General features: G+C 40.1%; 1 protein-coding gene across 20 annotated transcripts in view; it reads right to left on the bottom strand.

The window, feature by feature from the left end:
• The window catches only part of kiaa1217 (KIAA1217 ortholog), a 387,178-nt gene that overhangs the window by 24,379 nt on the left and 346,292 nt on the right, over positions 1 to 16,507 (bottom strand). For 19 of the 20 annotated variants that reach the window (XM_016994285.2, XM_016994286.2, XM_008112409.3 and 16 more), the window contains 4 exons: positions 9,217 to 9,321; positions 8,693 to 8,742; positions 3,472 to 3,653; positions 1,370 to 1,545 (listed from right to left, as the gene is read on the bottom strand). In XM_016994285.2, the coding sequence (XP_016849774.2) occupies positions 1,370 to 1,545; positions 3,472 to 3,653; positions 8,693 to 8,742; positions 9,217 to 9,321 (513 nt within the window). The remainder of the gene's footprint in view (positions 1 to 1,369; positions 1,546 to 3,471; positions 3,654 to 8,692; positions 8,743 to 9,216; positions 9,322 to 16,507) is intronic. The other variant, XM_062983745.1, reaches the window with a different exon arrangement.

Raw genomic sequence — 16,507 nt, 5'->3', positions numbered from 1 at the left:
AGCTACTTACAAGGAGTTAGACTCGATGGTCTATGAGGCCCCTTCCAATTCTATGATACTACAGCGCATTTACAATAATCTTGCACTTATTTCTGGCTGAGAGAACAAATAGCTATCTACAAGAACAAAGAGCCATTGGGTAAGACTGTTTGAGAAACACAGGAAACAGAAGGTCTAGAACTATGGTGAAATCACCACAAAGCTCTTCAAGATATGACAGTAAACAATAATTTAGTGGTACACGCAGAAGTTTGCCTGAGTTTAAGGTTTATATGCTCTTCCTCTCTTCCTCCTTCAGCACAGTGGCCATCACACTGGAAACATTCACTTTTAAATTAACCAGTATTATTTGTGACACGGAGTTTATGAAACTGTGGTTTAAACAATGGTCTAAAGCAGTGGTTCCCAACCTTTGGGCCTCCGGGTGTTTTGGACTTCAACTCCCAGAAATCCCAGCCAGCTTACTAGCTGTTAGGAAGTCCAAAACACCTGGAGGCCCAAAGGTTGGGAACCACTGGTCTAAAATTTAATGCAGTGGCTCTCAATCTGGGGTCCCAGATATTTTTGGCCTTTAACTCCAATAAATCCTAATAGCTGGTAAACTGGCTGGGATTTCTGAGAGTTGTAGGCCAAAATACCTGGGGAGCCCAGGTTGAGAACCACTGGTTTAATGGAAGATCAAAGAATGAATCATGGACTTGGTTTCTTCTCAAATCAGAAGTTAGACTACCAGAGCTTCCAATTCAAATGTAACAAGAACATCTGATTAATTTCAAAGTGGACATATACATTTCCTATTTGTAGAAGCTCTGAAAGAGAAGAACAGTGGGATGGAGAGTCTGTGATGAAGCACTATGAATTAGCTTCAGGCACTGAATTTTGATGGCAGTTTCAGGGAAATGAAACACATTCAAGTTTAGAGAGACACACACTGCATAGACTTGTGTTTGTTTTGTGTCATTTTTGCAAAATGCTTTTGGAGCAGAATTATCTTTTAGTGTCACCATTCAAGGAGAGCCACCATGGTGGAGCCGTTTAAGTGTTTACACTCTCTCAATCTCAGAGGAAGGCAAAGTCAAATCCCATCTAAAGAATTTTTCTCAAGAAACCCCATGATAACTTTGCCTTAGGGTCATGATAAGTCAGAAATGACTTGAAGGGACACAACAACAACCTTTAAAGGTTCACAGCTATTCTTAGCCTTCTGTGACACCAGTTTTTGGGAAGAGCAGGAGTGGGGCTGGGTAGAATTAGAAGCCTGCTGTTTGCTATTACAGCACACTATGTTGGGCAACATTTTATAAATGGCAAAGGCATATCTTCCAGGGAAATCCTATCCAAGGCATGAAGAGGGACTGGTTTCACCTACCACAAGCTCTTCACAATCCTTTCCTCCTCCAGAAGATATTTCTGCCTTTCTTGCTCCACCAGATGTCGCTGCCGTTGCACAGGATCTTCAAGTTTCTTTGCTCTTTCAATCACTTTGTCATTGATTTCCAGTTCGGCTTTTTTCACCATGGCCCTGAGCGTCTCCTGGTTCTGCAGCTGTTACACAAAAGAAATCAGCTTCAATTTTCTCTGCCTCACTTTCCCAGTATCTGAACACATCATATTGCTCAGACGTCGGTATGCATAAACTACCAACACACAGCTGAGTATCTTTAAAAATACAGAACCAACCTCCCGCCTCCAAATTGATGCATAAATAAATAGTATTTTAAGAAAGAAGAAAGCACAAGAAGAGCACAAATGCTATTAATGTAGAATCCATACATTCAAATTCCATTTGAATGTTTTTCCATGCACTTCTTTGTAACAACAATGATGCATGCTTTGCAATGAATAGCTTGGAAAAGTTACTTTTTTGAATGAAAACTCAATCCTCCAGATAGTAAGGCCATTGGCTAAGCTGACTGGGAGTGGAAGTTCAGAAAAGGTAGCTTTTCAGGCTGTGATTTTTATGACATCTCTGATGCAGCATTATCTGGCATGCATATCAGATTTGTGATTTGATTCTAAACATACATTTAAGGTGGGAGAAATCATTCTTCTGTTTATTAATCATGAATTAAAAAGCAACTTCTCAAGGATGAAACTCTCACATTCTTTGCAGCTTGGGGTGTTTTGACGATTGGATTACGTATCTAATTGCTTTGCCCAGTGTACAACTTTTGGCCATGTATATATCAACTCAACATGAATTCATTGTCAATCAGTTTTATCAGCCTTTTGATACCACATTTAGGGAGACCCTGGTATCTCTGCTGAATACAGAATTGTGAATCTTTCTAGTCAACGATAAATTGGTTCAAGAGAGGTGCCCCATTTATGGCTTTGCATTTTAAAATATTATACAAAAGTAGGAAGTGAATAAAGTGTGATCCTTCAGGTCTTGTTGTACTACAATTCCCATCAGCTCCAATTACCATAGCCAATACTAAGGAATGTGGATAGTGGACTCCAACATCTGGCAAGCTCCACTGTGTCCAGACTGCATCAAAGAAAGCTTTTACAGATGAAAATACAAGTGTCATCACCTCAGAACAAAGGCCAACCAACACTCTGCGCTCCAATGAACACACCACCCACTAAGATACCTTTAACCTCTTTCCATAAATATTTACAATGCTCGCTTCATCTTTCCTATGCCAGAGAACAGGATGAACTATTTTTGTTTGCTATTGTTTGTTGCTTTGGACAGAGACAGTGCGTCCTAGGAATTCAGTCTCTGATTGCATACATTTGCCCTTTCTGGAACCAAAGTCATGTGTTAAAGGAGAGCATTATAAAACCACATCCCCATTAACAAGCTGTTATCCATAAATGGAATTTTAGTGTGTAATGAATTATTCCTACTTCAAGCTCAATTGTGAAAGTTCTAGGTACACCCATCTGACTCCTATGAGATACAGAACCCTCGTTTTTATATCACATTTCTGCAAGTATTTGTTAAAATATTAAATACCTAATATTTTAATATCTTTTAAAGCATCGTAATACTTTCCTAATGCTACGGGGCTACTCAGAATGGTAGTATCTTCTATCAGTCTGCTACTTAATTTTTTTAAAACCTTAAACTGACTTCAAAAATTACAAATGCTGCTTAGGCATCTTATTAATTTTTTTAAAAAAATGTACTACTGTACTTTAATTCTCCTTTCTTTCTGTAAGCAAAACCTTCAAGTTGCCTTTTTCAGTGAAAAGGTATTAAAGAGGACAAAAAAGCCTATGTGAGTGCAGGGGGAAGGAGGCAACTTCCACAAGATCTTGTGATAATGAAAACAATAATGCATGGTACGGTCCCTTCAATTAGTAAGATTCATTGATCACACTGATATTTGCTAGAGCCTACACTACAATAAACCTGTGAGTCTTTTAAGCTCCACAAGATTCTTCCCTGCCTGAAACGGAAGAGGGAAACCAGGTTTGCATGCAGGCCTCTCTCTTCCAAGAATGAAGGTGCAATGATACCTGCAGTTGTCTCATCTGGTGCAGTTGGAGGCGAAGATCTGACACATTGCGCTTCATGTCAAAGAGACTGACTTGCATAGCGGTGCAGCCCACTGGCATGGAGTGACTGATATTTGCAGCAGTAGCAACAGCTGCCTCGCTGGCTGCTAATGAATTCTTCCCACCAGACACATGAGCAGATCCTGGAAATAAACAGCAGAAAACGGTTTCATTAAGAGTGAAAGGATCAGCCACCGTCTCTCTTCTGTAGCCATCATAAAACATTAGGACTCTAACTGACTACTTAGTTCACTTGATGGTGAGAAAACAATATCATAGATTGTTCTATTGCATCTGAGACTGCCTCCCCTTCAATTTAATCACTGACTGATGGGATGGTTAAAAAATGGATGGTGATAGTGGCGACAGAAAAAAAGAGTCATGATCCAGAGATAATGGCAGCTTATCGCGTTCAGAAAGGATTGTTAAACAAGATGGAGATGCTCCTTCACACTCAGGTAATTGACAGGACCTGATCTTCATCAGTTCAGTCTGGTGTACAAGGGTAAGCTCCAGTAACCTTAGAAGTAATATGTTTAGAGTAATTATATTACATACGCTATTTGAAAAAGCAAGGGATGGGCATTTGCTTCGTCAATAACATGTGGACCGATAATGGCACAACATCATTGTTTTAAGTCTATTCATTATTTCTACAACTTTGTTGGAGAGAGGAGTCAGCTTGGAAAAATGGGGGGGGGGGGTATTTCTGAATTTTAAAATATAAGTAATATTGTTAGTCTCTACTAGAGTGGACCCATTGTACCAATGGCAATTACTTCCTAGAGTTGGAAGAGACTCCAAGGGTCATCCAGCCCAAATCCCTATCTTGAAGGAATACATAATCAAAGCACTCCTGAAAAATAGCAATCCAATCTCTTTTTATAACCTTCCAGAGAAGGAGATTCCACTATCCTCCGAGGCAACAATTTCTACTGTTGAACAGCTCTTACTATTAGAAAGTTCTTCCTAATGTTTAGAAACTTTTTTTGCAAATGGAATCCATTGCTCTGTGGTCTCTAGAGCATCAGAAAATAAGTGTGTCCCCTCCTTAGTATGACATCCTTTCAAATATTTGAACATGGCTATCATGTCCCCTCCTAACTGCCACTTGTTACTCAGTTGGGCATCCTCAGGGTAAACCAGCAGGGCTCAGGCCTGTTCAAAACATTTAAGCAGTACTACCAAATGAAATGTTTGTGCATCATTTTTTAAACAAGCAACATTAACAAACTACAATGTATAAAATAGCAAGCAATGACTATCATATTACTTTAAAAAATAACATTATAAGCTCTAAGTTCATCAATGCCTCCAACATCACCACTAAATGAGTCCATGTGATCTCATGCAGAAAACACACCATGAGAAGACAGGAATGGATACAGACAGATGCTCAGCTGGTTCAAGTGACTGAGTCACTCCATGTTAGAGGTGGCAATGAATCAATTTCTTATATCCCCATAGAACTCATCTCTTTTCACCATATAAGAAAAGCATTACTTTTGACTTCTTTTACAATTTAACTAAAGGTAGAGTGGAGTTTGGGTTCATAAGGATAAAGCCCAAAACAAAGGCATATCCCATCCTCAATAATGCCTAACTCCACCATAGTTTAGTGATTTGAGCACTAGACCTCAACTCTGGAGACTAGGGTTCAATTCTCTGCTTGGTTACAGAAGTCCACCGGATTATCTTGGACAAGTTACACAGCCGCAGTCACAGAAAAATCCGTGATGGGTTCAATTTAGAGTCTGCATGTGTCAGAAATGACTTGAAAGCACACAACAATCTCCAAGAGTATTGAAGGAATTAGCAGAAGTTATTTCAGAACCACTAGCAATTATCTTCGAGAGTTCTTGGAGAACGAGAGAAGTCCCAGCAGATTGGAGGAGGGCGAATGTGGTCCCTATCTTCAAGAAGGGAAAAAAGAACAACCCAAACAATTACCGTCCGGTCAGCCTCACATCGATACCAGGCAAGATTCTGGAAAAGATCATCAAGGAAGTGGTCTGCGAACACTTAGAAACAAATGCGGTCATTGCTAATAGTCAACACGGATTTACCAAAAACAAGTCATGCCAGACTAATCTGATCTCTTTTTTCGATAGAGTTACGAGTTGGGTCGATACAGGGAATGCTGTGGATGTAGCCTACCTGGATTTCAGTAAGGCCTTCGACAAAGTCCCCCACGACCTTCTGGCAAACAAACTAGTAAAATGTGGGCTAGACAAAACTACGGTTAGGTGGATCTGTAATTGGCTAAGCGAACGAACCCAAAGGGTGTTCACCAATGCGTCATCTTCATCATGGAAAGAAGTGACAAGTGGAGTGCCGCAGGGCTCCGTCCTGGGCCCGGTTCTGTTCAACATCTTTATTAACGACTTAGACGAAGGGTTAGAAGGCACGATCATCAAGTTTGCAGACGACACAAAACTGGGAGGGATAGCTAACACTCCAGAAGACAGGAGCAGAATTCAAAACGATCTTGACAGACTAGAGAGATGGGCCAAAACTAACAAAATGAAGTTCAACAGGGACAAATGCAAGATACTTCATTTCGGCAGAAAAAATGGAAATCAAAGATACAGAATGGGGGACGCCTGGCTTGACAGCAGTGTGTGCGAAAAAGACCTTGGAGTCCTCGTGGACAACAAGTTAAACATGAGCCAACAATGTGATGCAGCAGCTAAAAAAGCCAACGGGATTCTGGCCTGCATCAATAGGGGTATAGCGTCTAGATCCAGGGAAGTCATGCTCCCCCTCTATTCTGCCTTGGTCAGACCACACCTGGAATACTGTGTCCAATTCTGGGCACCACAGTTGAAGGGAGATGTTGACAAGCTGGAAAGCGTCCAGAGGAGGGCGACTAAAATGATTAAGGGTCTGGAGAACAAGCCCTATGAGGAGCGGCTTAAAGAGCTGGGTATGTTTAGCCTGCAAAAGAGAAGGCTGAGAGGAGACATGATAGCCATGTACAAATACGTGAAGGGAAGTCATAGGGAGGAGGGAGCAAGCTTGTTTTCTGCTGCCCTGCAGACTAGGACACGGAACAATGGCTTCAAACTACAGGAAAGGAGATTCCACCTGAACATCAGGAAGAACTTCCTCACTGTGAGAGCTGTTCGACAGTGGAACTCTCTCCCCCGGGCTGTGGTAGAGGCTCCTTCCTTGGAGGCTTTTAAGCAGAGGCTGGATGGCCATCTGTCGGGGGTGCTTTGAATGCGATTTCCTGCTTCTTGGCAGGGGGTTGGACTGGATGGCCCATGAGGTCTCTTCCAACTCTACTATTCTATGATTCTATGATTCTATGATTCTAACACAGATCGCTTTACTAGATTGTTTCACTTTATGACAAAATTCTTATTCCTGATCAACATTTTAGGTAGCTGGTGGGTTACAATACAATAAACTTAAACCCAGCTTTGTGTCTGGTGCAATCAAGGGTGCAACTATACTATAGAATTAATGCAATTTGACACCACTTTCACAGTCATGGCTCAATACTATGGAATCTCAGGAGTTGTAATTTGATAAGGCACAGCACTCTTTGGAAGAAGGCTAAAGACTTTGCAAAACTACAATTCCCAAGATTACATAGCATTGAGCCAGGCAATTCACATGGTGTTAAACTGCATTAATTCTACAGACAGATGCACCCCAAGCCTCCATCTTGCAATGTGGCATGAGGCTTCATTATGTATCCTCTACACAAACAGTGTAAATAAAGTGCAATGTGGTCATAAAGAAGTTTATTTTTACTGCCTCCCATTGCACTTGCCTTGAAATGTTAACTGTCAATGAGATCACAGATGGGCCCACATCCACCAGACACCAAATCCCTGTGTTGCCAGCCTGTCCTTCAGCAGGTCAATTTTTGAAGGAGATTCCCATTCGGAGAGGGAAAACAAGGGAGGGGCAAAGCATCTTGGCCTGTGTTGCTATATGGCCCATCCTTCCAGCTGGCATTTGTTTTCCGAAGATATAAAAAGAGACTGCCTCATCTTCCCAAGGGAGAAATGAAAATGGAAGGCTTCCATTCCTTCTCTGCCTACCACACCCACTTCTCCCTGCCTGCTTCCTAAAACATCCAACCCCAGGCAATGACTCTGAACCGAATTGCAATGTTGGAGGTAATGCACTGGGAAATGGACTACCTTGACACGTACAACCGGTATATCTAAAAATCATGACAAGCCACAAAGCAGCATTCACTGTCTTCATATAGCACCAAAGTTTAAGCAATCCTTTTTGTGCTCCCACAGAAGCAGAGAAATATCTTTCCTGATGAAATACAGGGAAATCCCGGGTCCATAGCTAGTGAGCACATGCTCTTTGTTGGCAAGTTTTAACTTCTGCAATTGTCTTTTTGACAAGTTCCTTCCCTGACTGAGGATAGGGAATTAGGACGCTATAAAAACAACATGGCACATTTTTCTGAATCACTTCTTTCAAAATCCAGTTTTCCCATATAGTTTTGAGAAGACATTACAAAGATGACCTCCTGGGCATGCTGAAGGATTCCTGTTTCTTCTTGTGTGTACTCGCACATTACATATTTCCACCCCTTTGGGTAGGTTCGCATCAGCTTTTTCATGAGATCTGCCATTAAATGTCTCATACAGACAAGATGATGGTGTACTGGCAGCTCATTCAAGACTCTGTCACTGGTCATCATGAGTAGAATTACCACTGAAGGCAGGAGGGGTCCTCAAACATTTTAAGCAGAGGGCCGCTTTGCGTTCTTTCAGACTGTTGGGAGCTAGACTAAAATTGGAAAAAACCATGTGCACACTGCACATATCTTATTTGTTGTGCAAAAAAACATGAAAGCACAATACAATATTTAAAAGGAAGAACAATTTTAAAAAACATAAACTCACCAGTATTTCAATGGGAAGCGTGGGCCTGCTTTTGGCTGATGGGATATTAGAGTTAATTAGGACTGTTGTTATGTGCCTTCAAGCTGTTTTAGGGTGATCCTAAGTCTAAAGCTTTGGGTGGGGGGCCAGGTAAATGACTTTGGAGGGCCACATCTGGTCTGCAAGCCTAAGTTTGGGGACCCCTGATTTAAGGGCTAGACTAATCAATGAACTTTGTGTTAAGTCTCTGATTGCTAGAAAGTGAATTTTCACGCTTATCAAAACAGCCAAATCATGCCATCCTTACAACAAAGCCTTACCTGTCCTCTCTATGTTGCTTTTGCTGGATACAGTTTTCACTATCTTCTCACTAATTGGAACAAAAGAATTGAAAAACCATTATGCATGTCTATTCAATTCATCAGTAAATCAATCATCAACAATGATCTTTAGAATCACCATCTAAATTATTTTTCCATCCCTTGTCTAGATTACAGATTTAGTTGACAGATCAAATTCTAGGATCTCAAGACATTTGACTTTTAAAAGGTTCATCATAATGTAATGACATTTGACCACGATTGACTGCCATAGCACTGAAGAGAATATGACTAAATTTCAATGTGTTTTCGTCAGAATTCTCCTTGCAAACTTAACTTTCAAACCTTTAAAAAACAGAAAATGAATCTGATGGTCAACCATTCTGTTCTGGACAAAAATCCCGATTCAAGCAAAATCAATGACAACATTATCCATTGGTATTCATGAATTAAGGATTTTGCTGTAATCAGTGACATAATTACAGTGAAATTACAGATTTAATGAATTCTTTTATTATTTTTACCTAGGAGCATCTTTGCTATTACTTGTATTTGGCCCTTTTAAAAGCGTAGACTGAACAAGACCAGTTAAACTGGCAATCTGTTTTTCCATGGCGTGCATCCTCTCTCTGTAAGACAAGAGAATTGTTTGTTAAAGCCAAATGTATTTTACTTTCAAGACCAGGTTCTTTTTCTAGGTGAATGTGGATCATGGGAGTAGAAAGACACCATGGAATTTGTTCAGTGGCTCCTGAGCACATACCTTCTGGCAAACAACCAACCACATCGTTCCTTTCTAAAGAACACCTCAAACCAAAGTGTTATATGACTGTAACAAATATGCATTACAACAAATTTCTTTCTGATCTCTGCCTACTTCTATTCTGATTTAAGCCCACCTATCTGTACTTTATTTTTCCTGTAAATCATCTCATTTCTAGCTTCCTTTTCACATATTCCCTTCCTGCTGCCGTCTTCCAATCTTCAGCTCAGACAGACTCTTTAAAAGAGTCTTTCTTCTCATATTATCACCTCTACCACTCTTCTCAAGTTTCTGTACTGCTTACCTGATACTCCCCCTATTAATTCAAAATAATTAATTCATCTGTGTCTTTTGAATTGACTTCTCCCCAACTTTGTCTCACCTTGTGTCTTCTCTTCTTGCACCTTTCTATTGTATTTCTCAGGGGCCTTCCACACAGCCCTATATCCCAGAACATCAAGGCAGAAAATCCCACAATATCTGCTTTGAACTGGGTTATCTGAGTCCACACTGCCATACATTCCAGTTCAAAGCAGATAATGTGGGATTTTATTCAGCTGTGTGTAAGGGGCCTTACTGTCTTCCTTTCCTTGGACTCACCTTATGCTTTCACAATGCCACCCTCCCTTTCCTTGCCTCACCTTGGACCTCCACCATGTTCCCCTCCTCTGCTACTCGCATCCACTACTTGCACTCTTTGCTGGCCACCTCCCATCAATTGTTGTTTAAGCGGACTACTTCCTTTTGCCTAAGAGTAGGGCTGGACCAACGAATAAGTCAAAATTAGTGAGTTCATATCTGCTGGACATCTGCAAAGGCATCTTGGTCAGGCATGATTGCTAGCGCAAACTAGGAATCTGTCTCTGGCGATAGATTTCCTTTGTCTTACTTTCTTTTCAATTTAACAACAGCATTTTCTCTGGTCGGATCAACAGGTTTCTTTTTAAGCTTGAAGTCGTACATCTAAACCTAAATGACCCAAGCCTCATCTTGCTTTCACCTTCATTGACACTTTGCTCTTTTTACACCTCTATCTTTCTTTCTTCTGCTATCAGTTGCTGAACTCTTGCCCTTTGGGGCAATTCTTCTAGTTTATTTAAGTTGGTGATGTAGAAAGGCTTCAAACCTTATGCACTCTGTCACCAAACAGGTCAGCAATTGTTTTAACATTAGCCCTTGTTGACAGAGATGTTCAAACAAGTCATACCGCATACGCCATCCCTCTATTTCAGTGAGCTACATATGCCCTTGTGGATCTATTTATAGCGTGTGCATATTCTGTGGTCCAAAGCACAAATTGGTTTTCACTGTTCAGTAAAAACGTTTATTGCGGAATAAAACATCACACTATAAAAGAGAACTGAAATGATGCTACTTTAGGCTTGATGGCAGGACCAGCAGGAAACTGCTCAAGTTGTACTTATAGTATATGCTATCATGCAAAGTGAACCTGACTGCCAAATATTGTCAGGGCAAATGAAGCTGCCTTCAACTGAGTTAAATCTGTCCTGCCCAAAACCATTCATGCTATCTCAACTGTTCTCAAGGTCTCAAGGAGGGAAGTATATTTTCCAGCTTTGCCAGCTGAGATTCTTTCCACTGGCTATATCTAAGACTGAAGAGCTGCTGTAGAGATGGACTAGAACCAGAGCCCTCCTGGTTCAATCCCATATTATCTGCAAATCTCATTGTTATCATGAACCATTCATTAATATTTTAACCTATGCTCCATAGTTGTTGTGTGTATAACATGGAAAAGAAAGCAGCAATGCATGCCAGTTTGAGTTCCTTGAAGAAAAGGAGGGAGGATATAAATAAAATAAATGGGTGGATGAGATCTTATGCATGACTTCTCCCTAAGGTCAAGATAGATGCTTCTAGCAGATGAATTTTGGAATATCTCTAACCTGCTATTGTTTATAGCAAGGGTGAATCTCCAGCATCTGTTATTATTGTCGTAGTTGTCCGTACTTACTCACTTTTCTCTCAAAATTGGGAGTCAAGGCACTAAGAGTGCTTCTCAGCCCTGCTTTCTGAGATGGACTGGAAATGGGTATGACAGGTTCTCTAGATCAGTGGTTCTCAACCTGGGGTCCCCAGATGTTTTTGGCCTCCAACTCCAAGAAATCCCAGCCAGTTTACCAGCTGTTAGGATATCTGGGAGTTGAAGGTCAAAAACATCTGGGGCCCCCAGGTTGAGAACCACTGATCTAGATACTTTGGATTACAGCAGTCATGCTGGCTGCAGCTGATGGGAGCAATTGTTTTTTTTTTTTTTTATGAAGTCTATGTAGCTAAGAAATGAGATCCTGGAAGGACCAGGAGGAGAATAATTGTAGAACAACCTCGCAAAAGAGGTCCACTTTCATCCAGACTCTGGAAAGAGACCAATTATAGAATCATAGAATCATAGAGTTGGAAGAGACCTTGCGGGCCATCCAGTCCAACCCCCTGCCAAGAAGCAGGAAAACTGCATTCAAAGCATTTAAATTGTTAAGACTCAGTTCCAAAGCAGAGGAGAAAATGGTGCTACCCTAGCCCAACTCCCTGGGGCAGCAGAGAAGAGCTCGGGGAGGCTTCTCTGTGTTAAGACCAGCAATTATCAAGCAGCACAGCATACCTGAGCAAAGCAAAATGAATCTTGGACACCCTTCCACCCTTCCTCACCCCATTCCAAGAGATTCTTCCTTTTGCTAATTGTTTCTCAAAAGGTGCCTCTTGCCCTATTGCTTTTCAAAGAAGCAGAACAGATAAAATCCTGCCCCATCTCTGTTCTCCTGAGTCCTGTCACAGCACTCCAAATTTTGGCAAATATTCTTTTGGAGAGTTTGACTCATTCTCAGAACATAAAACAAGCCTTTTCCCCTGCCTTATAACTAGCCATGGGTCATTCAGAATAGGACATTACACACGGATAAATTGATCTCCACCTCTCACTTTGAAATGATCTGAGCACCGACTTGTATCTTCTTTTCCTTTTCCAGAGGCCTTTCTTTCTTTTTCTTTCCTTTTTTCCTTTTTATGTTCATATTAAAGAGGGGACACGTCATGCCGACTGCAGGCATAAACTAGAATGTCAGTCATAAAATCTTCCATTCAAGTTCACATGCTTCATTAGCCTGTGTATGTGCAGACTTTCTATTAAATATAGACAGATGATGTGCCCGGGAGAGAGTTTGCGACTCATAGTACTAGTACTCCCGCATATGGATTATGAAAGAGGTTTTCCAATTATTTTTATACGATAATAAAAATGAAAGCTGAGAGAGAGAGAGAGAATGGCTTAATGATAGAGGGCATATTTTGCAAATAAAAGGTCACACTGCAGAGTTTTGGAACAGAAGTGGGGCAGACTGGAAAGAAACCCCTTAGACCAATTGCCAACTGAGCCCCTTCTAAAAACCGCTTTAATTCAGCTTGTCAGCAGGATTATACCCCATTGATTTTTTACCTCCCTTCTAACTCAAATTTATCCTGTAAAGAGTCTCAATTTCAATCTCTGGCCATTTTGGTTTAGGCATTTGGCAGCCTTAATCAGGAAGATAATTGTGCAATAAAAGGTACAATTGTCACCAATTTCAGCTGATATGTACAATAAAAGTTGAAACCCAAGACTGTTAAGGCCATTCATTTCAACCTGTGTGCTCATATCCCCCTTTCTACTGTCAACAGGAAATCTAGGAGATAATAATGTCTGAGGTTTCTTCTATACTTATTTCATGTTTTAGGGCTTGTGAAACCTGGGGAAATCTGAAGTTTAGTAAATAGCATGAGGGTCAAACAATTTGAAGTTTAGTAAATATTGTCAAGGTCAAACATGAAGAGAAATGTGTACTTCCTATAATTAACACGGTTTTTGCTACAGATTACCTAACTCTTGTTTATCTTTTAATGATCAGTTGTAAAACAAACCACCTTAAATTCAAGGTCACATACTGAGTTGTATCTCCCTTATTCAAAATGTGTTTTTCAAAATTCAGATTTGTTTTGTTTGGATTTTAGAAACCCTGTGTTTGTATATATGGTATATAGTGCATGAATATTGGGGGAAAGGGGGCTAGTCACACATCTAGTATTCACTGATTTTTTTTCTCAAGAAGCATTGATGAGGGGAAAAAGTAGGGGAAGGGCAGGAGGAATCTACTTACACAAGGCCCCTGTAAAAAGCAGATGTCCCTGATGCTCAGCCAATACTGGATGTGCCTAGCCCTTTCCTCAGCAAAGATGCAGATGAATGGGTGGCAGCAAAAAATTCAGTTGTTGGAGTATTTCAGATTTCCAGAGACTCAGTCTGTAGACCCTTCACTATGTGAGGCAGCTTTCACTATAGAAAACATGCTACATGTATTATCTAGTTTGACTTTAAAAATACTGTCTAATGCAATGCCCCCTTGATATCCACTACAGTTTAGTTCCAGAACCCTGTTCATCTGGGGGAAGCATTCCCATACTTGATGCCCTGTCAGTTCTTAGCTTTGAAGGGACTGACAGCCTGTAGAAGAACTAGAATTAACATTCCAGCATGGGACCATTTTGCATTTGCTATTTTTAAACCATTCCAAACCAAATTACCATACTTCTAATATTTTGTGAAATGAAAGTTAAGTCTTCAAAAACTGTATTAACATTTCCTGGGTCAGATAACAGATTAATTTATGGAAATGGTTTTTGATATTCCAAGAAAATTGTATTAAGTATCCCAATAGCCACATAAAGTTCTTTTAAAAAGGAAAGCAGAAACACTGTTTATAGGGAGGATAGCTGTATTGTTTTACCAGTGCACCCAAGACTACATTGGAATCACAGCTTTCTATATTTAGAGGCACCATTACAAAAATGTTCTATTCATAAGTGTTAGTAAAACTACTCAAAGCTCCAAAGTGAGAATTAACAAGGCTTACTATAAGGCTCAGCAGCTGCTTAAAAACTAGTAGCAGATTCAACTTGTGGAGTCTGAGGCCATAGGACAATGGTTCTCAACCTGTGGGTCCCAGGTGTTTTGGCCTTCAACTCCCAGAAATCCTAACAGCTGGTAATCTGGCTAGGATTTCTGGGACTTGTAGGCCAAAACACCTGTGGACATACAGGTTGAGAACCGCTGCCATAGGAGTTGTTTAGGAATAAGTCAGGGCTGGTGTAGAACATAAAGTATATATCATGGTTACTTCTAGGTGAAACACACAACGTATCTGACATTGTAAAAATAATTTCTTCTATTCCACAAAGTAATTAATCACTCTATAATTTCTTAAGAAAGACATTAAGAAGGTGGACTTTACTATTACGCAAGGAGAGTGACAATCACTCAGATGCTGAAAACAGGAATATTGAGCTCAATTATCTGTTACATGGTGCTCAGAGGTGGGAACTGCAATTAAATCAATTCTATTAGTCTCAGAATTTTCTCTAGTCTCAGAATCAAGTGTTAATACAAAGCTCATCCTGTGTGACTACCTGCTATAAAGTTGCCTGATCATGCCCTAAATCTGAAAAATATAAAAGAGGTTATTGTATAATTGTTTTGTTCCCCAGACTGTACAGTCATCTCCCCATTTTCCCATTTGCCTTGGATGTATATCTGGGGAAGACTTAAGACTCTTGTTTTAAAAGTGGTTTATTGCTTGCTACTCATTACTGGGGCATGAGGTGAGCAGAATGACTTACTGTTATTACTCATTATTTAAGAAAGTGACTAACACATGCAATACTATTTATAAAGTTTCCTTATAATACACTTAAAAATAGCAAAGGTTGCCTTAAAACAACCTTCTCCCAAAGCTTTAAGAGCAGTAACCAAAAGTTATCAAACATAATAAAAACTAAAGATAGTTAATATGTCAGTTTTGAAAATACGGTGGGCCCATAATATCTACTGGCATTTGTTTACAGGGCCTCCTGTGGATAACAAAATCTCTGGATGCTCAAGTACAATATACAATGATGTAGTAAAATGGTGTTATTTATGGTAAAAATCAAGGTTTATTTTTTTGGAATTTTTATTAAAAAAATCAAACTGTGTATGGCTGAATCAATGGATAATCTGTGGGGTCAACTATAAAGACATGAAATACTCCTAAAATAGCATGTTGCAGCTAACCTGTCTTAGATTTCATTAGTGCTAAGCTGTAGAAAAACCACAGTTTGGAGATAAAGCATGTGGACATGACTGCCTTCAAAAAGAACATGTCAAAACAAAGAACTGAACAAAGTAGTAGTAGTGGAAGAGGAAGAAGGAGGAGGAGGAGGAGAAAGGTGTTTCAAAGTATCTGAAACAGGATAGATTTTAAGAATTGTTTTGGAGAGTTAAAATCATTGCTTTTCTACTGACATACTTGAAGCCTTTTACCGCACACTTCAGTGGTTCTGCTATCAGGTACAATATGGGTAGGCTATTTTCTTTCCACACTGATCACTCAGCTGTTATAGACTCTTACGAAAAGTGTATCATTATCATTTTCTTTATGAGTTGAAAAAAATGCCTTGCTTAACCTTTGTGAGTCTAGCAAATTATCTCTGCCCTCATATAAAAACATATAGAAAAGTATGCTAGAGGTCAAACCAAATCAGAGAAAGTGGTATCTGGGAGGCTGAAGACCAGTTACAAAGGGAAGAATCTGAATACAGCTTTGGGAGCTGATAGTGTGGACAGAGTTCACTGAGATCATGTTTAACTTATTTGTTATATAGCAAATCTTTACTGGTTTTATTTTCTACACAGCATTGTCTGAAGGTGTTCATCTAAGAAATGAAAGGAAGAAATGGTCAAGCTTTACCACACCAATCCCACTGAACAAGACAGACAACCACTGGTTCAGAGTAGCAACCACTTCAAATCCAAGTACCAGATCTGGGGAGGGACCTTGAGATTAGAATAAGCATGGGCAAAGTTTGGTCCCCCAGGTGTTTTGGACTTCAACACCCACAATTCCTAACAGTCGGTAAGCTGTTAGGAATTGTGAAAGTCCAAAACACCTGGGTGGCAAAAAGTTTGCCCGTGCCTGGGTTAGAAAGACAGGATTAATGATAGGATCACAAGGTTTGGAACTGTGGGT

Source organism: Anolis carolinensis, chromosome 6 (assembly GCF_035594765.1).
Source record: "Anolis carolinensis isolate JA03-04 chromosome 6, rAnoCar3.1.pri, whole genome shotgun sequence".
In the NCBI taxonomy this organism is placed as follows: domain Eukaryota; kingdom Metazoa; phylum Chordata; class Lepidosauria; order Squamata; family Dactyloidae; genus Anolis; species Anolis carolinensis.
Note: the sequence above shows the minus strand (reverse complement) of the source record. Positions and strands in the feature narration are given on the sequence as shown.